The 25,897-nt window shown below is 52.2% G+C and overlaps 3 protein-coding genes across 5 annotated transcripts in view; 2 read left to right on the forward strand and 1 right to left on the reverse strand.

Annotated features, from left to right (window-relative positions):
- Positions 1-629: 629 nt before the first annotated feature.
- On the forward strand, positions 630-18,140 carry Gapdhs (glyceraldehyde-3-phosphate dehydrogenase, spermatogenic). 3 transcript variants are annotated; one of them, XM_087906644.1, is made up of 13 exons: positions 630-759; positions 3,367-3,382; positions 5,852-5,867; positions 8,744-8,954; positions 10,796-10,892; positions 11,059-11,165; positions 14,806-14,896; positions 14,981-15,099; positions 15,482-15,563; positions 15,850-16,001; positions 16,133-16,295; positions 17,596-17,693; positions 17,940-18,140. In XM_087906644.1, exons 1-13 carry the CDS (start codon positions 689-691, stop codon positions 18,010-18,012), a joined length of 1,296 nt encoding a protein of 431 aa, XP_087762770.1. In that variant the 5' UTR covers positions 630-688; the 3' UTR covers positions 18,013-18,140. The 3 variants fall into 3 exon arrangements, with proteins under 3 accessions (XP_087762770.1, XP_087762769.1, XP_048293994.3); XM_087906643.1 differs by lacking the exons at positions 630-759; positions 3,367-3,382 and having other exon boundaries at positions 5,702-5,867; positions 17,596-17,728; XM_048438037.3 differs by lacking the exons at positions 630-759; positions 3,367-3,382 and having other exon boundaries at positions 5,703-5,867.
- Positions 18,141-18,394: 254 nt separating this feature from the next.
- On the forward strand, positions 18,395-20,220 carry Tmem147 (transmembrane protein 147). Its single transcript, XM_087906648.1, has 7 exons — positions 18,395-18,586; positions 18,663-18,732; positions 19,215-19,274; positions 19,360-19,496; positions 19,634-19,718; positions 19,816-19,937; positions 20,020-20,220. The coding sequence occupies exons 1-7, from the start codon at positions 18,510-18,512 to the stop codon at positions 20,141-20,143; spliced, it is 675 nt and encodes a 224-aa protein (XP_087762774.1). The 5' UTR covers positions 18,395-18,509; the 3' UTR covers positions 20,144-20,220.
- Positions 20,221-22,509: 2,289 nt separating this feature from the next.
- Positions 22,510-25,897, reverse strand: part of Atp4a (ATPase H+/K+ transporting subunit alpha) — a 41,380-nt gene continuing 37,992 nt past the window's right edge. The window contains exons 18-23 of the mRNA XM_087906662.1: positions 25,359-25,482; positions 24,981-25,126; positions 23,705-23,838; positions 23,254-23,355; positions 23,068-23,159; positions 22,510-22,884 (exon numbers count right to left, since the gene is read on the reverse strand). Coding sequence (XP_087762788.1) covers positions 22,856-22,884; positions 23,068-23,159; positions 23,254-23,355; positions 23,705-23,838; positions 24,981-25,126; positions 25,359-25,482 — 627 coding nt within the window. The 3' untranslated portion in view covers positions 22,510-22,855. The remainder of the gene's footprint in view (positions 22,885-23,067; positions 23,160-23,253; positions 23,356-23,704; positions 23,839-24,980; positions 25,127-25,358; positions 25,483-25,897) is intronic.

The following is a 25,897-nucleotide window of genomic DNA, read 5'->3' on the forward strand; positions in this document are numbered from 1 at the left end:
GGTGTGAACTCACCCTGCAGTGTTTGGCTTAGGATCCTAAGGAAAACTGACTCTTCCTTTCCCTGTCCACAGCTCCTGAGCTGGGGGCTGGAGTTCATGTGCCCCTCCCCCATCCAGGAGAATGTTGACCGCCTTGCTCTTGGGCAGGCAACCGTGCCTGACGTGAGTTCAGGAGCACAGCAGTCCCGTCATGTCGGGAAGATACTGTTTCGTTGCTGTCCTACCAGACTTATGGATCTTACAGTATTTCCTTCCTATTCTCCGCCTGGGTGAGAAGGGCCACGCTTAAGCCCCTGGGAACCCAGGCAGCCAAGAGGAGACTTGGGAGGGGGTTTCTAGGTCTTTCCTGAATCCTGGAAAACTAGGGAAACGCCTCAGAGATTCAGGACACCATGGAGCAGGTGGACCAGGGGAGGGAGGAAGGGGGCCAACAGCCATAAGCACCTGAGTGAACCCAGCAAATTCCACTCTGGATGCCAGAGGGAGGCCTAGAAATACTCAGCGTGAGATTCCCAAAAGGCCTCTGGTGGGCTAAGGTCCCCAGCCTACACACTACTCCCTCTGTGATGTCACTGAACAATGTGACATCATCAGAGACTCTGGAGACACTAACCAGCCCCTGGGGAGCCTCACACCTCAGTACCATCTCAGAAGGGCCCAAGGCAGCCAGGCCATGAGACCTTAGGCCATGTCGAAACGTGACGTCGTCCTCACCAATGTCACTGTTGTCCAGCTACTGAGGCAGTCATGCCCATGCCCGGGTGAGGAGAGCCTTTAGGGGTGATGCTGGGAAGAGGAGGAAAGTGTGGTCTGGGAGTCAGCACACCCTCACACAGGGTGCTCAGAGTCCTGAGACCCTTCTTCCACCAGAATGCTGACTGCTAGGTGCCCTGGAGGAGCAGGCCAGGGGTGGGCCCTTCAGGCAGCTTCCAGGCCTCTCTCCTCCAGAAGTCCTTCCCTTCCCTTCCCCATTCCCTCTCATTCCTTCCTCACTCCAGAGCTTCTGCTTCGGATACAGATGGAGGTTGGGAACTCTGTCCCCAGAACCGCCTGAACTCTGGGTTCTAACAGGGCAAAGGGGAGAAGCAGAGGCCAAGATGAGGCAGGGAGGCCGGGAGGAGAGGGACGGGGGACCAGGAGGAGCGTTTGTGAAAGGGGCCAAGTGGCTGTGTTTCCCTCATTTCATTGACATCCCTGGTGGCTGGCCACAAAGGGGCTGATGGGCTTAGTCATCAGTGGGCTGCAGAGAGAGCAAAGGTGCTTGCTGCCCTCCAGGTCAGGGGAGGCATGTGTTCACACCCTCACAGACACCAGGTGAGGTCTGGGTGTTCACTGTCCCCATTCTATTGAGGGCAGAGGGCAAGCCACTTCCCAGCCTCCCAGTCAAGGCATGGCACAGCTGGGATTCTCCCAGGACCCCAGGACTCTGTGCAGTCTCGCTGCCAGATGCTGGGCAACCCCAGCCAGAGGGTGTGTGCACATGTGTGCTGTCAGGTGCTCAAGCCAGAGGAAGCCAGGGCTTCTGGCAGGGCAACCCCCAGTTCACTCCTGTGTCCTCACTTCCCACAAGTGGGCGGGTGTGTAGGGGACCCTGGCTTCAGGACACAGCAGCAGACAGGTGGACAGCAGGGACTGGCTTGTTCTGTGGCCCCCAGCTTCACTCCCCCTCCGGAGAGTGGGTGTGTGTGATGGGGCGGGGGCGGGGTGGGGGAGAGACTGTGCTGTGCTCTGAATGGCTTCTAGGTGAGCACACAGCCCCACTCAGAACTCTAACGGAATAAACCTCTCTACCTTCTCTTGTTTTAGGTTTTACATTTTATCTGGGAGAGGGAGGCATGTGTGAGCCACAGCACAAGTGTGGGGCAGAGGACAGCGTGGGAGAGCGCTTCTCTCCCTCCACCATGGGGGCAGGGTTCCAAGCAGGCCACCAGGCCTGGCAGCAAGCACCTTTTCCCATTGACCCATCTCACTGGTCCAAACCTCCCCGTCTGTATGCACAGAGCTAGAAACTTCAGGGTGCAGATATTCTCAAGGTCACCAGGGAGTACAAGGTCACTGCCACCAGGAAACACTGACTGACCTGTGGAGAGATTCTTGGTCCAGTTGGAAACACCCAGAGTCCACTGCCAGGCCTCAGGTCTGAGGATCAAGGAGAGGTTGGACAGAGACAAGCTGGCCACTGGTCCCTAACCCGAACCCCTCCTGGTGCCTTATTCTCTTGCCTGTAGCAACTCCCATCCACACCTTCCAGCCATTTCCTAGCCTAGTCCCTCCTTAATACTCCAAATGCTACCCTTCCTTCCCTGATCCTCCAAACTCAGCTTTTACTTGTGGGTGTGCAGGGCTCACAGAACCCTCGAAACCTCTGGATGAAAACTGAGATGCAACATCCAGTACTCAAATCAGAGAGGTTCATTAATGGTCTCCAGGCTCACACAGCAGCATGTGGCTAAGCCAGGGCTGATATCCAGAATGTCCAGGATGAGATCTTCTGCCAGCCAGGTCCTCTCACTCCTGTCTCCATTCCTCCCCTCCTTTTTCCTGAGGCCCTTGCCTACATAGCTCAGACAGACAGAAGCACACTCCAGGCCTGCACTGAGGTGTGGGAACAGGGAGCCAACAGAACTTCCACTCAGGACAGCGCCATACACTCAGTCTCCTCAATGTTCCTCAGGATAACCGCCACCTGAGTTCTGTTGTTTTGAATAATCAAATTCCTGTCCAGTGTGGGGGCACTGTCATCTCAAAGGGTCAAGGGTTCAAAGTCATCCTTGCCACAAAGTGAGTTTGAGACAGACTGGGCTCTAATGAGAAAACCCTGCCTCAGAGAGACACAGACACAGAGACACAGAGAGACAGGAACAGAATTCTGGACCTCGGTGTTGCCAGGCTCAGAGTTTCCTAGAACGAGGTCTTCCTCAGGTAATTCTTATCATAAGAGGTTGGGGATCCTGATAAGAAAGGGTCCAGAAACAATCTTTGAAATATTGACGTGTAAGAGTGGAGCGCAGCTTCGTGGGAGAGCAATCATTTAACACGTGGGAGGGCCTAGGTTTTTCTCCAGCACTAGAAAGATGGGGCAGGGAAGCCTGGGAAGGAGGAAATGCACCTGTAATCCCAGCATTGAGGAGGCTGAGGCAGAAGGGCCGAGAGCTCCAGGCAAGAGTGGGCAACATCGTGCAGAGGGCAAAAGCAGTGAGCACTAGGATTGATGATCTGCAGCCAACACTGGGACCCATAAGGTGGAAAGAGCAGAAGGAGAGAACATATCTCTCTCTCTCTCTCTCTCTCTCTCTCTCTCTCTCTCTCTCTCTCTCTCTCTCTGTATGTGTGTGTGCATGTATGTGCGCGCACACGTGTGTGTGTGTGCATTTGTACGTGTGTGTGCATGTGTGTGCATGCACGCACACGCAAGTGTCCACAGAAGCCAGAGGAGGCCAATCCCCCAAAACTCCTAGAACTGTATTTATAGGAGGTTGTGAGGCACCTGATATAGGTGCTGGAAACAGAACACAGAACTCGGATCACTAGATGAGCAGTACATGCTCTTAATCATTGAACCATCTCTCCAGTCCAATTTAAATCTTAATTTTTTTCTGTTTGAATATTTGCCTGCAGGTATGAATATGTACCCTGTGCATGTGGTGCCTTCAGAGGCCAGAAGAGGGCATCAGATGCCCTGGAACTGGAGTTACAGATGGTTGTGAGCTGCCACGTGGGTGCTGGGAACTGAACTTTGGTCCTCTGCAAGAGCCATGAGTACTCTTAACTGCTAAGTCATTTCTCTTGTCTCCTGTCTCTTAAGATTTATTTTCTGTACTATTAGTGTTTGGGGGATTGGAGGGCGTGAGAGTGCAACAGCATATTACAGAGGTCATAAAGAGCTGCTCAGGAGTTGGTCCTCTGTCTACACTAGGTGCCAGGAACTGAGTTCAGCTTGTCAGGTCCTCTGTCTACACTAGGTGCCAGGAACTGAATTCAGCTTGTCAGGTCTGTACAGCAAATGATTTTTGCCGGCGAGTTTCTCACAAGCCTGCATCAGTTTACAAATCTTCCCTCGTGAGTCCAAATTTACCATTCCACCGAAGACACATGGAAGATACATAAAGATGCCACTAACAAAGTAGGTTTCAGGAGCCATGCAAGATAGGACAGTTAATACATTTTTAAATGCATTTGAGTTTATTTTTGAAAGTATTGAAGATTAAATTCAGGATTTCTTGTCTGTTAGGCAAGCACTCTACCACTGAGCTGTGTTCTAGGTCCTTAAATTTAATTAAGTTCTTAAAATAAATGTCTAAATATAACCTTTAATAATTTTATCTTATACATACGGCAATACCATCTTCTTCTTCAAAATGGCATTTTCTACATAGAAAACTTTAATTCACTTTACCACATATTCTGTGATACGTTGCTTTTTATTTTTATCTTTTAACTGTTATTATTTTATTTTTATTTCTCTATTTTTCTAATTTTACTTTTAAATTTTAAAATTGTGTGTGTGTGTGTGTGTGTGTGTGTGTGTGTGTGTGTGTACCAGCATAGTCAGGGAACAGTGTGGAAGTCAGAGGATGAATATGAAGAGCCATTTCTCTCCTCCTCTTGTGTCGATGCAGGGTCTCCTCTTCCTGCTGTGTGTGTGCTGCAGGCTAACTGACCCATGAGCCTCTGGGCTTCGTTACATTCCTCTACTATTTTTATTAAATATGTGTGTGTGTATGTGTGTGTGTTTAAAATATATACTATTTTTATATTAATAGTATATAAATATATACTATTTATTAACTTTTGAGTCCATACATGCAATGTATTCGGACCATTTTCAACACTACCTCCTCCCCATGACTCCTCCCTAACACTAATTCCTTCCCAACTTCCTGGGTTTTTGTTATTGTTTGGGGTTTTTTGTTGTTTTGGTTTGGTTTAGTTTGTCGACACAGGGTTTCTCTGTGTAGTCCTGGCTGTCCTGGAACTCACTCTGTAGACTAGGCGGGCCTCGAACTCTGAGATCTGCCTGCCAAAGGTGTCTGCTACCACTGCCCAGCTTGGGTTTTTGGTTTTTGGTTTTGTTTTGATACGCCACTGATCCCCATTTGAGCTGTGTTCCTAGAGGGGCCAGGGGTCATGCACTGGAGCTAGATCCACACCCTTTTAAAAAAAAACTGATTCTCCTTTCCCCACAACTATCAAGAGCTCCTCAGCCAGAGGCGGTTGGGCAGGGGCCTTGGGAGTGCTGACTGGCCTGGTCTGTCACGGGGGCGCAGCCCGAGTAGCTATAGGTTCAGGCCTGCAGCCTATGTCCAGGAGACACCCATGTGTCTTCCTCCCCACCTCAGGCTCTGACGTGCACTACTTTACCTGCTCTTCTGTCATGGGGAGAAGGACCTCAGTTACAGAAAGCATCTAAGAGGAACCCAGGCAGGAAGGGGAGACTTAGGAGGGGCTTTCTATGTCCTTCCTGACTCCTGGAAAGCTAGGGAAATGCCTCAGAGATTCAGGACACCATGGACCAGGGGAGGGAGGAAGGGAGCCAACAGCCATAAACACCTGAGTGAACCCAGCAGATTCCACTCTGGATGCCAGAGGGAGGCCTAGAAATACTCAGTGTGAGATTCCCAAAAGGCCTCTGGTGGGCTAAGGTCCCCAGCCTACACACTACTCCCTCTGTGATGTCACTGAACAATGTGACATCATCAGAGACTCTGGAGACACTAACCAGCCCCTGGGGAGTCTCACACCTCAGTACCATCTCAGAGGGGCCCAAGGCAGCCAGGCCATGAGACCTTAGGCCATGTCGAAACGTGACGTCGTCCTCACCAATGTCACTGTTGTCCAGCTACTGAGGCAGTCATGCCCATGCCCGGGTGAGGAGAGCCTTTAGGGGTGATGCTGAGAAGAGAAGGAAAGTGTGGTCTGGGAGTCAGTACACCCTCACACAGGGTGCTCAGAGTCCTGAGACCCTTCTTCCACAGAATGCTGACTGCTAGGTGCCCTGGAGGAGCAGGCCAGGGGTGGGCCCTTCAGGCAGCTTCCAGGCCTCTCTTCTCCAGGAGTCCTTCCCTTCCCTTCCCCATTCCCTCTCATTCCTTCCTCACTCCAGAGCTTCTGCTTCGGATACAGATGGAGGTTGGGAACTCTGTCCCCAGAACCGCCTGAACTCTGGGTTCTAATAGGGCAAAGGGGAGAAGCAGAGGCCAAGATGAGGCAGGGAGGCCGGGAGGAGAGGGACGGGGGACCAGGAGGAGCGTTTGTGAAAGGGGCCAAGTGGCTGTGTTTCCCTCATTTCATTGACATCCCTGGTGGCTGGCCACAAAGGGGCTGATGGGCTTAGTCATCAGTGGGCTGCAGAGAGCAAAGGTGCTTGCTGCCCTCCAGGTCAGGGGAGGCATGTGTTCACACCCTCACAGACACCAGGTGAGGTCTGGGTGTTCACTGTCCCCATTCTATTGAGGCCAGCAGAGGGCAAGCCACTTCCCAGCCTCCCAGTCAAGGCATGGCACAGCTGGGATTCTCCCAGGACCCCAGGACTCTGTGCAGTCTCGCTGCCAGATGCTGGGCAACCCCAGCCAGAGGGTGTGTGCACATGTGTGCTGTCAGGTGCTCAAGCCAGAGGAAGCCAGGGCTTTTGGGAGGGCAACCCCCAGTTCACTCCTGTGTCCTCACTTCTCACAAGTGGGCAGGTGTGTAGGGGACCCTGGCTTCAGGACACAGCAGCAGACAGGTGGACAGCAGGGACTGGCTTGTTCTGTGGCCCCCAGCTTCACTCCCCCTCCGGAGAGTGGGTGTGTGTGATGGGGCGGGGGCGGGGGGGGAGAGACTGTGCTGTGCTCTGAATGGCTTCTGGGTGAGCACACAGCCCCACTCAGAACTCTAACGGAATAAACCTCTCTACCTTCTCTTGTTTTAGGTTTTACATTTTATCTGGGAGAGGGAGGCATGTGTGAGCCACAGCACAAGTGTGGGGCAGAGGACAGCGTGGGAGAGCGCTTCTCTCCCTCCACCATGGGGGCAGGGTTCCAAGCAGGTCACCAGGCCTGGCAGCAAGCACCTTTTCCCATTGACCCATCTCACTGGCCCAAACCTCCCCATCTGTGTGCACAGAGCTAGAAACTTCAGGGTGCAGATATTCTCAAGGTCACCAGGGAGTACAAGGTCACTGCCATCAGGCAGTGTGGAGAGATTCTTGGTACAGTTCTAAATACCTAGAGTCCACTGCCAGGCCTTGGGTCTGAGGAGCAAGGAAATGTCGGAGAAGAGAGACAAGCTGGCCACTGGTCCCTAGCCCCAACCCCTCCTGGTGCCTTACTCCCTTGCCTGTAGCAACTCCCACTAGTCTTGTTCTCTCAGGACGGTTAGGGCAGTGAGAAACATCTCCTACATTTCCAATGCTAACTAAGCGTAGCTAAGAACAGAATTCCCTCCAGGTGTGTTGGTACAAGCCTGCAATCCTGGCCCCGAGAACCAGGCATTCAGTGTAGTCCTTGGGTACATAGTGTAAAGACAGCTCAGGTTACAAAGAGAAGACTCTATCTCCAGGAAGAAAGGCTGAGGGAGGGGAAAGGAGAGAGTGGAGAGGAGAGAAGAGGAAGAGAGGGGAGAGAGAATATTCTTGAAGCTCAGTATTGCCCAACTAAGTCTGATTTTTCTAGAAAGAGGCCTCCCAGGGTAAGCCTTATCTTTAGAATAGGTTGGGGCTCACAGAACTAGATCTATTATCAGATCAAGAAATGATCTCAGAAATATTAATATGTAAGAGGGCTGTGTACCAAAGTGGAGGAGCGGGAGAGCGATAGTCTTAACAGGTGGGGGTCCTGGATTTATCCCCGCACTGAAAAGGCAGGGGAAGTCTATAGAGTGGAACACAGCTGTGGCCCCAGCACTGTGGAGGCTAAGGCGGAAGGACCAGGAGTTTGAGTCTACTCTGGGTTACAGAATTAGACCCTGTCTCGAAAAGGAGGAAGGGAAAGGAAGGGACAGGGAGGGATATATGTTATAATATGTGTGGAATGTTTCATCCTCATTTCACAGAATAAGAAACTGAATCCCAGAAAATAAACCCTCATAGAACTGCTAAAAACACATACGCTCAGAATGAAGTTTAGGAAGAAATCCCTGGTACAAACCTTTTGTTTTGCTTTTGTTTGGGGAGGCAGAATTTCTCTGTGTAGTCCTGGTGGTCCTGGAACTCAGTCTGTAGACCAGCCTGGCCTTGAACTCACAGAGATCCACTGCCTCTGCCTCTGGAGTGCTGGGATTACAGGCGTGCACCACCACACCCCGCTACCTGGCACACATCTTAAACTCAGTTTCCTGCTTGTTCTGGGGCTAGGTAAATTTGGCAAAGAAACACTAGGCCAGGGAGTTGGCCACTAGGGGCTCTAAGCCAAACTGGGTCTGTGTGGTAAAGATAGGTCCTTCTCTTCTTTGAGAGAGAGAGAAGGGGGGGAGAGAGAGAGAGAGATTGACATTTATTTGTGTGTGCGTGCGTGCGAGCACCAATGCATTCTTCTGTATAAGAAGGCACTCACATACCTTTGTATGTGTGCAGAGGTGGAGATCAGAGGACAATTTGTGGAAGTCCATTCTCTTTTTCTACCACAAGGGTTCCAGAATTTGCACTCAGGTCACAAGCCTTAGGGGCAGTCACCTTTACCCACTGAGCCATCTCATCCATCCCCGTGTCTTGTATGGAGTGATCCAGCTCACCATCTCCTTTCTGGACTCTCTCTGCTCCCCACAGTGATCAGACCACCACCACCACCACCACCACCGCCTCCTCCTCCTCCTCCACCTCCTCCACCTCCACCTGAGCCCAAAGTTGAGGAGCCACCGCCACCACCACCACCACCACCACCGCCTCCACCCCAGATAGAGCCAGTCAAAGAGGTTCCACCTCCCCCTCCTCCACCACCCAAAAAGCCATCAAGAGAGCTGACAGTGGGCATCAATGGGTAAGTCAACCTCAGGCCTGAGTGGATGCTGAAGCTGGGCAGTCCTAGAGGCTGATGCTGTGGCTACCTCGGGTCACTATGGTCTGGGGGCATCATCTTCTCACTGGGCCAACAAGGGCAAGCCAGCCCTCAGAGAACTCCCTTTGAGGAGATAACACTCAGAGGTAGTTCTGAGTAGATAACACCCGAGGTAGTTCAAGGCTGCAGTGGTAGATCTCACGAAGGCCCAGGAGCGCAGCACAGGGCCTTGAGGTTTCTAGGAAGAGATACAGGAGTGAGGCTGAGTGACAAAAGGTAGCCGGTCTTCTCGCCATTGGGGAAAGTCTTCAAGGGAGTGGGGCAAGCAAGTGCTTGGGTATGGAAGCGCCTGCTTTATATATTCAAGGACAATCAGGAAATCTGCATAGCTGTAAGAACAAATGGGGGGTGCAGAGTGTCTTTGAAGACCCCAAGCACCATGGTGAGGAATACAGATCTCACTGAACACAGAGGGGGTGAAGTTTCCCAGCCAGTTACAGGGGAAGAATAGGGAACATTAGCAAGGAATGGTGGTGTGCCCACAACGCTAGCAACTAGGGAGGCTGAAGTAGGAGTTCTAAATTCCGGGCCAATCTGAGCGAAATATTGTGAGTTCCAGGTTAATCTGGGCCACACACTAAGATCCTGTCTCAAAAATACAGAACAGAAACAATACAAAAAGGAACTGGAGGTTGGGAGTGGTAGCACATGCCTTTGATTCCGCAGAGGCAGAGGCAGGCAGATCTCTGTGAGTTCTGGGCCAACCAGGGCTACGCAGTGAGACCCAGACTCAAACCAACAGAAGAGTAAAGGCGGGGCAGGACTGAGGGTGAAGGTATATAAACTGGTGGTCGGGTGCTTGCCTAGCATACACAAAGCCCCGCATGCACAACCACAAAAAATACAAATAAAAATGAAAATAGAAAATAAAAAGGGATAGAGAGAGAGGAAGAAGAGGGGAGGAGGGGGAAGAGGGGAAGGGAAGGGAGGGGAGAGAGGAGGAGAACGGAGGGAGTGGGAGAAGGAAAAGAAGGGAAGAAGATGAATCAGCGGGTTGGGTGGGGCTAGGAAATGGAAATGCAGGTTAAGCCGAGCAATCTCACCTGGGCAAGAGATGACACACACAGTGGCACACACAGAAGTGGTCGATTCCCACACCCACACCAAGGACCTAGACTCCTTGAGTGAGCTTCATGCTGTCTCAGTCTGTTTTCAGTGGCTGTCATTCAACACCTGAAACTGGGCCATTTGAGAGATCTCTTACAGTCTGGAGACTGGGGGAGTCCAGCATCGAGGTGATGTAACTGGTGAGAGCCTCCCTGCTGGTGGGGACTCCTGCAGAGTCCTAAGGCAGTGCACTAGTGGCATCGCCAATAGAGTCCGAGCCAGTTTTCGAGTCTCTATTCTCAAAAAGCCACTAATGCCACCACAGGGGCCTCACCCTCCTATCTTCATTTAAACTTAATTTTCTAAGTCCCATCTGCTAATACCACAAGAGGATTAGAAAAGATCTATGTGTTTATATGCGTGTGCACGTGTGCATGTGCACGCATGCACACATGCGTAGGTCAGAGGACAACTTGCAGGAGTCAGGTCTCTTCTTCCATCGTGTGAGTTCTGGGGATAGAAATGAGGTTGTCGGGGTTGGCAGCAAACGCCTTTCCCCTTGAGTCACCTCACCAGCCCCAGGTGTCCATCCTCCTAATACCCCCTCCCCATGGTCTAAAGTTCAACATGAACGTTGGTGGGACACTGACACCATGGCATCCCTGTCACCCTGTCCCCACACCCCTCCCCTTTTTTGCATGTTCCTGCTTGGACAGATTTGGACGTATTGGTCGCCTGGTTTTGCGAGTCTGCATGGAGAAGGGTATTAAGGTGGTGGCAGTGAACGATCCATTCATTGACCCAGAATACATGGTAAGTAGCAGATGGGGAGAGGGACCGGCAAGAGAGGCACTTGTGTTGAAGAGGTTTCAAGATCTGAATGGAAAGCCTTGCAGAACCTTCCCCAAGGTGGGTGGAGACCTGTCTGGGGTTGCTTGCTCTGCCACCTAAAATGGGGACCCCACTCTGTCGACTGCAGGTATACATGTTCAAATATGACTCCACGCACGGGAGATACAAAGGAAGTGTGGAACATAAGAATGGACGACTAGTTGTGGACGACCTTGAGATCCACGTGTACCAGTGGTAAGGATGGAGCGTCTGTGGCACCGTGAGGCTGGGAGGCTGTCATCCCTTGCTACACCAATCTCTATGTGCATGCCTCTGGGTCCTGTTTAGAGAGGGGGTCTCAGGAAGGTCTCTGGCTCCTACACAGTTAAGAACAACAGCTAAGAACAGCCCATGGTTCTTTAGTGTTTTGTATCTCACATCTTCGTGTGGCTGGCTTGGCTAGATGGGTGTCTTGTGCCTCATGTCCTGTTCCCCTGAGCCATCAGCCACCTCTCTCTAAGGCAACTGAGCCAGTTCTGACTCAGCATTCCCTGAAGTCTTTTGAATCTCAACCAAGCCAGGGCACTCCTCTACCTAATCCCCCATGGTCCTCAGCACCCCAAAATAAGGCCCCAGCTACCAGTGTACTCCATGCAGCATGCATTGCGTCCCGCAGTGTCTCTGTGCTTCATCTGCCACACTGGTCATCACCTACAGCCTGAACCCTACACCCAAGCAAGACTGACTTCATAGTGCCCTCCTCACACAGCTTCTACTGATGGAAGTCCCACTGTTTACACATAGATTCGGAATCTATATATCAGGCATAACATGCCAGGTGTGGGGTGTAGACTTATAATCCTGGTACTTGGTAGGCTGAGACAGGAGGATTACCACAAACTCTAGGCCAGCCTGGAGCTACGTAATAAAATTCTGTCTCAGGGAAAAACAACAACATCTTATGTTACTTGCAAAGCCTAAGAAACACAGCCCTCTGTAGCCCCAGACAAGGTCTTCTGGCTCCTCAGGAAGGAAACTCTCAGCTTCCCTTTTAACTCGCTGAAGATGAGGTGTAACAGAGGGGGCTGAGGGAAGGTAGGTACTGGGGTGTCAGGGAGAAGAGAAGCTGCTTGCCCTGAGTTTGAAATCATGACCCCAAGAGCAGTTTCGCCGTAGCAGCTTATCAGCTGCTCCAAGTCCTTCTGCGTCTGTCTGGTCATCAGTGAGGCACTCTCCCTCCATCACCCTCACCACACAGCACCCCGCTCCCACACTTCTGCGTCTGTCTGGTCATCGGTGAGGCATTCTCCCTCCATCACCCTCACCACACAGCACCCCGCTCCCACACTGCTGCAGAATGACCTGTGACAGTCACACTTTTGGTTTTCAGTTTGAATAAGTTTATAAATGGCAAGCCAAAGTAAAATAGATAACAGCAAGGGATGGATGAATAGATAGATAGCAAGATGTCAGATCAGGTAGTCAAAATGTCTGGCAGAAATCAGCTGGGGATACCCCAATAAGAGTCAGTTCCCAGACAGCTGGCGACCCTTTTAAGTAAAAGAGCAACAACAGAGTGTGATGAGACATCATACAGTCAAGGGCTCACGACATCGACATCCGGCAGAGACTGCCTGGGGAAGCTGAGCTTTCTCTCACGGCTGAGTGTGAGAGCTTTCCCACTGCCAGCACTAGGGTACCACAGGTTGAACAATAGGAGACTCCACCCGGCTGTGTTCTTAGCCCTGGGCTATTTCACTGTTCTTTCCTTCCCTGTTACAGAGGTGGGCGGGGCCAGTCCAACCCTGGACAAGGTCTTGAAGAACACTTGACCTAAACATGCCTGAGTCTTGAGTCAGCTTCTCAGTGAGCCCAAACAGCACGTGACAACTTGCTAATATGATATACAATACAGTTGCCTTCCCCCATCAATGCAGCTGAGTGGATGAGTCTTCAGGACAGTTCTGTGGGCATGAGGGGCTGGGGCAATGCAAGTGCTCTTTTGGGAATTGCTGAAGTACTCCCAACTCGAGAGCCAGAAAATGGGTGCATCAGTTCAAAGCTACCCGGGCCAGAGGGTGAATGGTGTGGGCTGAGGGTGCAGAGGGAGAAAAGAGCCATGTGGCCAGGAGACGGGGGTAAGTTCATGCAGTCATCCGTTCCCACACTGTAGCTGACTGGGGACAGAGCCTAGGGCCGGGCAGTCTGTGCTCCCTGCCTGCTGTCACCATTGTCCTGACGGTGGCTTCTTTGGAAAGTGATCACAGTGACAGTGGCGGCATTGTGGTGGCCAACAGTGCTTCCTACAGTAAAGCTGAGACTGGAGGCTCATGAGAGTTTAGTGCACGTGTGCAGAACGACTAAAAAGCAAGACTAGGGATGTGGCTCAGTAGAATACTCTCCTCTATGTATAAAGCCCTGGCATCAATCCTCGGCACCCCAAAATTAAGTAAATATGCATCGATTTGTGCTGGAGAGATAACTCAGTGGTTAAGATCACGAATTGCCCTTTCAGAGGACCCTACTTTCAATTCCCAGCACTCCCATAAGTGGCTCACAGCCTCCTATAATTACAGCGCCAGAGGACCCAACAACTCTGTCTCTCTGTCTCTGTCTCTGTCTCTGTCTCTCTCTCTCTCTCACACACACACAGGACTTAAAATAAGTTATTTTAAAATGTTTAGATATAGCCAAGGCAGTGGCAGCACGCGCCTTTAATCCCAGCACTTGGGAGGCAGAGGCAGGTGGATATCTATGAGTTCAAGGCCAACCTGGTCTACAAAGCAAGTTCCAGGACAGCTAACGCTACACAGAGAAACCCTGTCTCTAAAATTAATTAATTAATTAATTAAAAATAAGTTTAATTATCTATTGACTGATTAAATTGCTATAGCAGAAGCAGACCCAGCCCTGTGGTATGGAATGATCCAGAAGTAGAGCCAGAAGCAATCATTAGAACAAATCTCCCTGTCACATGATAAATTCCATGCGGGACAAGCCCACAGATGGAGTCACTGAGCTTGCTTGCTGGACACAAGATAGCAAGGATAGGTGTTTGTTGACCAGTTTCAGATGAAAACACTAGTGGGAACGTCAGGGAGAAACTGGGCATGATGGAGCCCATGGAACCGCTGCACTTGCAGGCTGAGTCAGGAAGAGCACTGACGTTGCTGAGCAGACTGGATTACACAGCAGTCACTACCACCACCCACCAAACACAAACCAAGTGAAAATGTAGACTGATGGAGAGGAACAGACTGCCTTTCGGGGTAGGGGGGACTTTCTATTGTCAATGATCGGTCACTGCTGGCCATAGGGTCTTCAGCTGTAGTCTTCTCACAAGCTGTTGTCTGATGTGGGTGTCTGTCCTTGGGGAGTTCCCAACAAGAGCTTGGTGGTGATGGCAAGAGGCTGAAAGGTGAAGCGGTCAGAGGTGGGGACCAGAGAGGAGTACTGTCAGTTTCACCATCTTGGGAGTCGTGCTCTGAACATGGGATGAAAAAAAGGCTCTGGTCCCTCTTTGGCTCCTGAGGGAGGAAGATCCTGAGCTGAAGATGGGAAAGTCTAGACACTGCAGGTTTAGCAGACAAGGAAGAGCTGACAGGCGATGGTGGCGCACACCTTCAGTCCCAGCTCTTGGGAGGCAGAAACAATCCCTGAGTTCGAGGCCAGCCTAGTCTACAGAGCTAGTTCCAGGACATCCAGGGCTACACAGAGAAACCCTATCTTGAAACCTCCCCACCACAAAAAAAAGGGGTGAGTGGTTGGTTTGGGCCTGCAAGATGGCACCAACCTGGAATGGGTAGGTATCTATAGAGTTAGGAAACAGGGGTTAGCAGGTCAAGGCACCAAGGCCTCTGGCTTAGACTGACACAGCCTTCCCACCACTCCACAGCAAAGAACCCAAAGACATTCCTTGGAGTTCTGTAGGAAGTCCCTATGTGGTGGAGTCTACAGGCGTATACCTGTCCATGGAGGCGGCTTCGGTAAGTGGGCGATAGTGCCCATGCCTGTCCGGGAAGAGGGGGCAGTGGTGCTTGAAGACTCTAACCCTTGTACTCTATCACTAGGCACACATCTCGGCCGGAGCCCAGCGTGTAGTAGTCACTGCGCCTTCCCCTGATGCACCCATGTTGGTCATGGGTGTGAATGAGAAGGAGTACAATCCCGGCTCTATGAACATTGTCAGGTACCTGGGATGACAGCCATCCTTGAGCATGTGGGTGGTAGCAGCAGACATGCCAGGCTGTGTAGCACAGGAAATGCTCCCTCCCCCCACCCTCTCCCCACCCCAGTCCCACTAGATCTCTGGGGTCTTTTACATCAACTTACCCCCACTTATCAGTCCCTAAGTCTCGAGTTCTCATGTTAACCTCACCCTGAGGAATGCTCGACGTGCCTGGGCAGCAATCCCCACTGGCACTTCCAATGGCTCCTTCATCTTTCCCATGGCATCCCCAGTGAGCCCTCCCTCCCCAATCCTCGCATCTCACAAACCAGACCGGGTTAAGTAAGAGTCAAGAGTGGAAGGGGGGCTCTGTCACTCAGCCGGCACACCATGACCGTTTCAGCAATGCATCCTGTACCACCAACTGCCTGGCACCCCTCGCAAAGGTTATTCACGAACGCTTTGGGATCGTGGAAGGGCTGATGGTGAGTTGGGGCAGGAAGGACGGCAGGGAAATCAACCCCTTCTTCCTGGGCCTTGCTTAAGGCATGGAGTTAGCATGGACAGTGGTTTGGGGAAGAAGCCCACCAACGGAGGTGCCTTTTGAAATACTCCTGACAAGGACAGGCCCTGACCCCCAGACACCCTTCCCATGGTCTGGGGTGGTGGCCCTGTTAGCTTCATACCTAAGTCACCTCCCAAGTCCTAGATGAGAGAAGAATGAGAGCTTAGGAGCCAGAAGGCTTCATCTTGATCCTCTTGTTCTCCAAGACCACAGTCCATTCCTACACGGCCACTCAAAAGACAGTGGACGGGCCATCAAAGAAGGACTGGCGAGGTGGACGCGGTGCTCACCAGAACATCATTCCATCCTCCACCGGGGCTGCCAGTGCCGTAGGCAAAGTCATCCCAGAACTCAAAGGGTATGAGGATACACTGCTGCAACCAGGGTGGGGACAGATCCTAGGAAGACCTCACTGGCCCCAAGGCAAGGGGAAAATGCAAGCGGAAGTCCCTGGGCTCTGACTCCCACCCTTTCTGTGAAATTCTCCAGGAAGTTAACGGGAATGGCATTCCGGGTGCCAACCCCAAATGTATCTGTTGTGGACCTGACCTGCCGCCTGGCCCAGCCAGTCTCCTACTCGGCTATCAAGGAAGCTGTAAAAGAGGCAGCCAAGGGGCCCTTGGCTGGCATCCTTGCTTACACAGAGGACCAGGTAGGGACTGGGGAAACGGGGAGCCCACTCACCAAGGAGCTAATCTGCATGGGTCAAGATAAGAACCGCAGGCCAGATGGGCATGGTTATGCACACGTGAGAAGGCGTGTGCCCCCGAGCCTAGCAGATGACACTAAGAAGTCTGCTACTGGGAAAAGTGTCTGACCCCTGAACAAAAAAAAATTTAAAAGATAAGAACTGGTGTCTTTTGTTTTCTAAGCATGTATTAAGCACCTTTTGTATGCCAGGCCCTGGGTAGATAGTGAAAGCTCCATAAGGAGTTAGATCTTAAGTTACTGTTTTCTTGGACAGTATGGTCTATGGGTTATGTGAGTGACTTCTGGTCACTGTGGTAGGAAAAGCAACAGACTTCTTAAGTGTCATCTGCTAGGCTCAGGGGCACACGCCTTTAACCCTAGCACTCAGGAGGTACAGGCAGCAGATCTGTGTGCTTGAGGCCAGCCTGTTCTACATAGCAAGTTTCAGGAAAAAACAAAAACAAAAACAAAAACAAAGGAAAGCATCAGTGCTTCTACCTTGGAGAAGTTCTCTTGCACTGGCTCCTGCAGGTCCACTCTCACACAACTGACAAGATCTCATTTGAATGGGTCCAATCAAATCAGTCCAATGCCAAAAGCCCTCCTGTGTTGTAACCCATAGGGTTACAGCCCTCTTATCTGTGTCAGTAGCTCCTTCCACTTCAGACGCTACTCATCAGGCCCAGGACTCATGCCATCCACTGCTTGCATGTAATGTTTCCTGGAACAGTGTTCAGGCCTTGCGGTCTGTGTCCTCCCCACACCTTGTGTACATGTGTGGGTGCATGGAGAAACGTGTGCAGGTACACAAGCAGTAGTGATACATGTGTGGAGGCATGAGGCTGACATGTCTTCCTCCAGTGCACTCCACTTATTTACTGAGGCAGGCTGTGATGGCAGCTTGTCAATTTCAGCTAGTCTCGCTAGCCATTTGGCCCCAGGGATCTCCAGTCTAGATCTGGAATGCTGGGATTACAGGTGTCCACCACCTGCCAAGTCTTTGGGGATCCAAACTCAGATGCTCACGCTTATGTGACAAGCACTTTTACCCACTGAGTCATCCCCACCCCTGTCCCAATCTAAGTCCTTTCTGACAGTCCCTAAAACAAAAGTCCCACCTGCCTTGGTCACATCCTGTTACCAACACAAAAGACCTCAATCCACTATGCCAGATGAATGAATGACAATGCGGAGTGAGAGTCAATGTATGGGATTCTGGAGGTCCTTACTCTGCTACACTTAACTTTAAAATTGTCACCTAGGTGGTCTCCACGGACTTTATGGGCGATTCCCATTCGTCTATCTTCGATGCTAAGGCTGGCATTGCCCTCAATGACAACTTCGTTAAACTCATTTCCTGGTAAAGGGGAAAGATGACCGAAGGTAGTGGGAGAGGTTGGCAGGAGGGCACACTCAAACTCAAACACACACACACACACACACACACACACACACACACACACACACACACACACACACACACACTGATGCCTTCTTTCTCCCCTCTCCAGGGGAAAGATGACCGAAGGTAGTGGGAGAGGTTGGCAGGAGGGCACACACACACACACACACACACACACTGATGCCTTCTTTCTCCCCTCTCCAGGTACGACAACGAATATGGCTACAGTAACCGAGTGGTCGACCTCCTCCGCTATATGTTTAGCCGAGAGAAGTAACCCGGAAGGCTCCTCCTAGCTTCCCCGCGCACCTTACGTTCCTGCCCTTGGGTCCCCTTCGAAGGAGGTGGTGCGGCTCTCGCGCCGCCACCAGGTCAACAATGAAATAAAAACCAGAGTGCGCACAACTTCGCCTTCTCGTCTCTGCGCCGATCACCGTGCACTCCGTGCCGGGTTCAAGGTTCTCAGATGGGCGAAAGAGACGTGGCGCTTGGCTCCGAGTCGGGTGCCACTTAAGGGGGGCACACGCATCTCTGCTGTGGAACGCCAGTCCACAGCGGCAACGGGCTCTCGAAGCCCCGGAGTGGGGTGGGAAGGGGGGCTCCCTGACGTCACAGCGCGCGCCGTGCCAGGCCGTACTACAATTCCCATAAGGCCGCGCGCGGGCCACGACAATTAGGTGGCGCCAGGCCCGGGTGCCGGCAAGGCCGAGACCCTTGCCCAGAGGAGACGCCGCCTGGTGAGTCCCGCTCTGGCGGGACCGGGCGGCCGGCGTCATGACCCTGTTTCACTTCGGGAACTGCTTCGCCCTCGCCTACTTTCCGTATTTCATCACGTATAAGTGCAGCGGCCTGTGAGTGCAGGGCGGGCGCGGGGCGGAAAGGGTGCGGGTCCCGGGCCGACCCCTCACCGCCCGCCCGCTTCTTCAGGTCTGAGTACAACGCCTTCTGGAAATGCGTCCAGGCCGGAGTCACCTACCTCTTTGTGCAGCTATGCAAGGTGAGGGACTCCGGGACTCCACGTGTTTGGCCTCCAGGCATTCCAGACCTCAGGACCCAGCTCTGCTGTTTGTCGCCCTCCATGGGACCACCCTCGAGACAACGTTTAGGGACTGTGTCCGAATACCTTATAAGGGGTGGAAGCCCAGGAGAGTCCTTGATGCAACTTTTTCTTAGCATTTTTGGTAAAATTGAGAAAACCCCTTAAGTGTTGGCTAAGCAGTATTTCACCCACAGGGTGTCGCATGGTGCTGCTTACGCTATGCTACGCATGCATTCACTCCGGCATTTCTTGACTTCAGATTCCTCTGTGAACTTCTAGACTTCTTGGAAACCAGGCATCTGCTGTCTCCCCCACTTTGTGATCGTACCACTTAGACCCCAGAACCCAATGTCCTGCCCTCCTCTTGCACTCACTTTCCACAATATCCTCGTGGTTTTAGCTCCTTCACCTTCAGGTGACCTTTCACTTTCTGTTCTCAGATGCTGTTCTTGGCCACTTTCTTCCCCACCTGGGAAGGTGGCATCTATGACTTCATTGGGGTGAGTTGATCACGGAAGGGACAGGGAGTGGAGGAGTGGGTTCTCCCGGCCCCTATGTTTACTCAAGCCTCTACCTGACCCACAGGAATTCATGAAGGCCAGTGTGGATGTGGCCGACCTGATAGGCCTAAACCTTGTCATGTCCCGGAATGCAGGCAAGGGGGAATACAAGATCATGGTTGCTGCCCTGGGCTGGGCCACTGCTGAGCTCATTATGTCCCGGTGTGTGGAGCAACCTGGAGGAGCCCAGACTTCTGGGAAAGGGCCCGGGTCCCGGAGGGGTACCGGAGGGTGGGGATCAGAGTCTGGGTGTTGAGGGGGTCTGGGTACTGGAGACTCCCTCCCTTTGCCTTCCTCAGCTGCATCCCTCTCTGGGTGGGAGCCCGAGGCATTGAATTTGACTGGAAATACATCCAGATGAGCATCGACTCCAACATCAGTCTGGTATGCAGTCTTGTCCCCCACCCCATTTCATGCTGCTAACCATGCTTCTCCCCGAAATTTGGCCCCAGCTTCTCACTTCCCTCCCACCTCCCTGCAGGTCCACTACATCGTTGCGTCGGCTCAGGTCTGGATGATAACCCGCTATGACCTGTACCACACCTTCCGGCCTGCCGTCCTCCTCCTGATGTTCCTTAGTGTCTACAAGGCCTTCGTCATGGAGTGAGCTGCATGGGGTTTGAGGCTGGGTTCAAATGGGGGTGTGTTTTCTCTTTCCTTTCCTCATAATGATTTTTCCCCGCAGGACCTTCGTCCATCTCTTCTCTTTGGGCAGCTGGACAGCCCTGCTGGCCCGGGCCGTGGTGACAGGACTGCTGGCCCTCAGCACCTTGGCCCTGTATGTTGCTGTTGTCAATGTACACTCCTAGCTTGGTGGCCAGGTGTTGGTGTACCTTTTCGCTGCCTCTCTCCAGATTTTAGTGAAGTAAACAGTGTTTGGAAAGTTTTTTGTGTGCTCATTTCTGTCTCAGAAATCAATGCTAGAACTATGTCACTTCGGTCCCACAGAACCTGTCTTGCTTTGGAACTGGGAGACAAGCTGACCAGTCCTCCTGGTTTCCCCATGGGAGCCTGGAGGCTTGATAATTGAATAAGCTAAGGATCGGGCGCACTAGAGTTCAAGAGGGAATTTGGGGTAGAGGTGAATTCCTTTTCTCCTTACATCTTGGCCTGAGCCCTCTTCCACATGGAGCCTTCCCTAGGCTGGCTGCCTTCAACACTCAGTCTATGCTTCCCCCTCTGATCCATCCCCTGTGTGACAGCTGGCGGGGGTCGGGGGAGAGGTTGATCTGAAACCTGTCTAACTAGGTCACCATCCTCAACTTATAGCTCTCAGTGTTGCCTCATTGTACATCTGACAGTAGCCTGTGCCATTGCCCTTGACATATCTGGAGCTGCTCCCTGGGTTGATTTCCCTAGTCAGATTCCTATCATCATTCAAGCCACAAAGCCACTGTGAAGAGTTCCTTGATTCTGAGCTTCTCCATGCTTTGACTTGGTTCTGCAGCCTTCAGACTAAATCCTGGCCTAAGTCTATTAAGGTGAAGCTTGGGGTCAGCTATCGCCAAATAGCCCTTGAGCCCACCATCTTGGATACTGTCCTAGATGCTAACTCCACCACGGTAGTCATGCCCTTCCTTGGCCCACTGGACTAGGCCTTTGCTGCATCCAATCCCTCCTCCTGAGCAGGGCGTCAGAACCAAGGCTTTGGTCTTCCCAGTGTCCTCACACCCCCACCGCAGTGGGAGTAGGACAGCTCCCCATCCCACTAACACTGGGCTCTGAACTGCATGTTTCACCTTAGACATAGGAAAGGCCGATTCCTTTAAGCTCTGTGTGACAGTCTGTTTACAGAAGGCACATTTTTCCATCACATGGACTTCCTCCTTCCCCTCCCCTTCTTCCCCCAGACTTCCTTGGTGCCCTGAGTATCACTCTGTAGCTTTGTGTACTGAGGGTAAAGAATGTCCTTGACTTTGCATGGACAAAAAGTAGATGGGGTGCACACTGGACATATATTGGGATCACTTTCTCATGCATCTCTATCTTGTGTCTGCCCGTCCCATTGTGGAGATGACAGAACTAAACAGAGCCCTAATGGTTGGAAACTAACCAGAGCCTTATGGTTGGAAAGCAGGGTTTACCCAGCCTGTAGGTAGAGGGTACTCAAGGGAGGGTGTATCAGCTGAGTTCTAAAGGACTGGTTAGGACAAGCAGAGAAGGGAGTGTTGAGTTGGATGTAAAGGCCTCGGGTAGGGGTGATGGCCTTGGCTTCTGGGACACATCAGACTGTTTGGTCCAAATCAGCTGGACTTGAGACACAGTCTAGTAGCAGGGGCCAGAGCTGATGGCTGACGATGATGTTGACCAGGGCACGGGTTGGTTTGGGGTTTTGGAAGCCGCCCATGGTTGTGGTATGGAAAGAGACAAACCAGAAGGCCCTCAGCAGGGATGGACTAGAAGTGAGGTGCTGACAGTGTTGATTGGTAGGCCAAGGGGAGAGGTCACAGGTAAGGGGCAAGAGCCCAGGACAGCACTCATTTGGGGCTCTACAGCTCCCAAGAGCCTTCCACCCTTCCTAGGGAGATCTGCCCTGTGTCAGACTACACAGCAAATGGGGACAGGTTGGAGAGTGGTGGAGATACCAGTGTGGGTTACCTCAGGAGAGGCTGGAGACAGATGTGGGCATGACAAGAGAAACTGAAGTCCTCAGGGCGTGGGATGGGGTAGTGGTAGACAACAGGGAGGAGAGAGAAGCAGAGATTCCCAGGAAGGGGAGTGGGGTATTCCCAGCAGCTGGAGGAGTTGGCTGTTCAGGAGGCAGGGGTTTATGGGAGAACCTCCATGATTTGATGAGGACATCAGGGTATAGGCACCAGCACATGAAATCAGAGAAGACCCTGGGGACTGTGGCAACAGGCTGTTTGCTGTGGAAGTCTGAGTCCCTGTGCCAAGAGGCTGGAGAAGGGGGTGTTACTGAGAATACCCCATCTAGGGCACCTGGGGTAATGGTGGTCATGCTCTGGATGACCTGAGGTCATTATCCCAGCTCGTCTTTAAATTGCTACCTTACACAAAGAAATGGGTAATAATTTCCTTAAGGAATCTGCTTGAATCCCTACTCCACTAAAAGTTCTGCCCTAGGCCCTACAGATGCTGCAGCCCTCAACATTAGTCCCTTGGTGGCAGGTTTGTGGGAAGTTGAGGTTACTGGAAAACATGTAAGACTGCACAGTTGTGTGGTATGTGGTTTATTACTGTCCAGCAGAACATGAGGGGTGTGTAACAGAGCCCCTAGGCTACCTTCTGTCCAGATGGAGTCCTTGGGATGGACATACCTCCACGGGATCTGCCAACTGTTTAGTCTAGCCCCTCCCACCTCAGAGGACTTGTCTGGGGTGCAGCTGCTCCAAGACGGTATGGAACTTTGGGGTAAGAGGAGCAGTAGCCCCTCCAAGGGGTGTGTGGGCTGCGGAAGTGGGTACAGCCAGGGCTGGGAATCTACTGTATAGATGTTTTGATTGTCACTCATAAGTCCCATCACCATCACACTGCCAGTAGATGGAGAGATGACTGGCCCTCTAATAGTAGAGTTCCTGGTCCCACCAGCCTGGAGGAGACAGAGGGAAGGCAACTCAGTGCTGGGTTACACAATCGAGAGCAAGGTTCTAAGCAGTAATAGTTTGATTTAGAGGGTCAAAGACTTAAAGCCATATGTTAAAGGTCAGGGGTCAAAGGGCTACTCTAAGAACCATTCAGTTCTCCCTCCCAGACCCCTAGGCTCCACACTCACTCCCTGGGCAACAGCGAACTCCAAGTTTCCGGATCTCATCATAGACAAAGATGAGGAGGCCGAAGGGCATGGGGACTAGCCACCACTGAAACCTGAAGGACAGGTGAGGGGTGGCAGGGTCAAGGCTGTGCCCAAGTCCGTGTCCCACATCTCCCATCCCTTTATCAGCACCTCACAGCTCCTCACCGGATGGGCATGAAGTTGAAGATATTGGGCATCCCTGGGCAGTAGCACAGGAAGGAGCCGATGCAGACCTGGAACACGATGGCAATCACCAGGATCCTGTTCCTGTGGGGGGAGGAAGGGCTCAGGCTGGCAGGCTGGGGACAGACACAGACCAGCCATCTGAAGTAGGGAAATAGAAGGGACTTAGGGAGGCTGGGCGTCACAGTAGCAGGAAGATGCCCTAAACCTGTGACTCTGTGATGGCTGTCCTTAGCAGGAGCTGGCCCTCTCAACCTCAGCCCTTAGCCGAGATATGAAAGGACCCCAATGCCAGCCACTGGCCAGCTGAGAAGGCCATATTTCCATGGTTTGCACCCAGCTCACTGCATCTGGTACTGGCATTTGCTGGTTGGGAGTTGGTAGGATCTGGGACTCGGGACTGGAGGGTGGAGCTGGGGCCAGCTGGGGACACCTGAAGAAGCCCTGCTGGAAAGCAGAGAGGCGACGTGTCTTGCGGATGAGGACATCAGCGATCTGGCACATCTCGATGCTGATGAAGAACACAGTGTAGCAGGTGTACTGCTGGTACAGACGCTGACCAAATGTCTGCAGGCCAGAAAGGGACAGGCAGCCTGAGCCTGGGTGAAGAGCCTCTGCCACCCGCTGGGCACTGAGACCCCCTGACCTTTCTCTCGCATCACAGGCTGGGCTGCAGGAGCCCAGCATCTAGAGGGGCTTGGGTAGCTCTGCCCAAACTGATAGATGAACCATGGGGTTTTCCCTGAATACCAAGGAAGGAGCCCAGGAAGGGGAATCAGAAAATCCTTGGAGAAAGGTGACAGGAGGCAAAGGGGTGGCAGAGAGTAGGACATGAGCGATAGAGAATGCCTGCCCCACATGGGAGCAGCAGCTGTGTATGCTGTTTCTCCAGCAAAGGTCGTGCATGTGTGCGAGCATGTGTGTGTGTGCGTGCGCACGTGTGTGTGTGTGTGCGTGCGCACGTGTGCGTCAGTACCTAGCCCTGGAACTCAGTTATGTAGAGACCAGGCTGGCCTGGAATTCACAGAGATCCACCACTCATCTTGATAGCGTAGGAGGAACCTGAGCTTCAAGTGGCCAGGGTGATATCTTTTTCCAGGGAAACAGCCGAATGGCAGGCATCAGACTCCCCAGGAGGCCCCACTCCCAGAGTTTCTGACCTTAGGTCTGAGGTGGGGCCTGAGAATTTATATTTCAATGAGTTCTTAGATGAAGTGAATTCTGCTGGAACCGACTGGGAAGGGAGGCATAGACAGGCCACATAGCTTGTCAGGTTGATACAGTTCAGTGAATCTAGGCTAGCCCTAAACTGCATTCATAACTGTGGTAGCAGCCATGGGGAATTTCTTGCTAAGTAACATGTTACTCTCCAAGACAAACTAAACACATCTGGCTACTGCTGGCGTCACAGCCTTTTAAGCCTTCAATGAAATAGGTGCCACACACCAGAACTCTGTGTGAATGACATTACCAGAAAAATGACAGAAGACCAGTTGAACCTGAGATATTGAGGTCTATCAGTGTAGCAAAGGGGCTCTATCGGGAGCCTCAGAAGCAGAAGGCAGAGCCGAGGATAGTGAGGGAAAGACTCCTCTCCACAGTAACCACAGAAGGGGTGGGGGCCAGGCACTCCTCTAGCTGAACTGTTCCAACAAAGGTACATGGCACTAGGTAGGAGGAAGTGGAAGGGAATGGCAGGCAGAGCTCACCCATTCCTGGCCATAGCTGTCCTGAAGATCTTGTAGGTGGTGGTCCTCCCACTGTGGCCGCAGTCCCACACACAACAGAGGGAACCAGCCCTCCTGGGCCATGGCGGTGAAGTAGTCAGCAAAGCCCGCAAATGACTGAATGGCACCTGGGAAAGGCGAGACACCGGAATGTGGGAACAAAGACGGAGACAGACACAAAAAACAAGCACACACAGAGCATGGGACCGTGAGACAGCAGGGTTAACATTATACACTAGGATCAGAGAGGCCACCTCGAATAGACTGGGACATGAACCAACCCAGCCCCGGAGGCCCAGCCGGGAAGCCCTCGGCAGGTGGACAGTAACTGGGGATCACGGCCTTGGCCACAGAGCTTACCAATCTGGAAATAGGAATAAGCCGCCAGGGGTTCGTTGACCAAGCGGTCACGCCTGGGGTTCCGTGGACGCAGGTGCATGATGTCACTCTCAGCCTTCTCATATGCCAGGGACACCGATGGGAACTAGCCAGGAGCAGAAGGAAGAGGTGGAGGGTAGCCTGGGCCACTGACTCCTCTCACTCTAAAGCCAACCACCTCACACACATACACACACCAGGAAAGAACAGGAGGGAGGTCCTGCAGTCACCACACAGCCACACCTGCCCGACAACCGGGGCCACTTGGCATGTCTGGGTCACAGGCATCCTAATGTCCATCTCCATACAAATGTCTGTCTTTTGTTGTTTTGTTTAAGACAAGGTCTCATGTAGCTCAGGCTGGACCAAGACTCACTATTAGCTGAGACTGTCCTTGAACTACTATTCTTCCTACCTTCTTCCATGTGTCCCAAGTGCTAGGATTACAGGTGTGCATCAGCACACTTGGCAAAGGTCTGCTTTAATCCCATTAGCCTTTGCTTTCCGGCTGGCCCCCTCTT

The sequence above is a fragment of the Myodes glareolus genome, chromosome 1 (genome assembly GCF_982192425.1).
Source record: "Myodes glareolus chromosome 1, mMyoGla1.1, whole genome shotgun sequence".
Lineage (NCBI taxonomy): Eukaryota > Metazoa > Chordata > Mammalia > Rodentia > Cricetidae > Myodes > Myodes glareolus.

Bases quoted from the DNA above. Each gene is read 5' to 3' on its own strand.
- Gapdhs (XM_087906644.1), top strand. From the start codon at position 689: ATGTCGAAACGTGACGTCGTCCTCACCAATGTCACTGTTGTCCAGCTA. The intron at 8,955-10,795 runs GTAAGTCAACCT...CTGCTTGGACAG, and splicing joins CTGACAGTGGGCATCAATGG to ATTTGGACGTATTGGTCGCC. The intron at 11,166-14,805 runs GTAAGGATGGAG...ACCACTCCACAG, and splicing joins GAGATCCACGTGTACCAGTG to CAAAGAACCCAAAGACATTC.
- Tmem147 (XM_087906648.1), top strand. From the start codon at position 18,510: ATGACCCTGTTTCACTTCGGGAACTGCTTCGCCCTCGCCTACTTTCCG. The intron at 19,275-19,359 runs GTGAGTTGATCA...CCTGACCCACAG, and splicing joins GCATCTATGACTTCATTGGG to GAATTCATGAAGGCCAGTGT. The intron at 19,938-20,019 runs GTGAGCTGCATG...TTTTCCCCGCAG, and splicing joins TACAAGGCCTTCGTCATGGA to GACCTTCGTCCATCTCTTCT.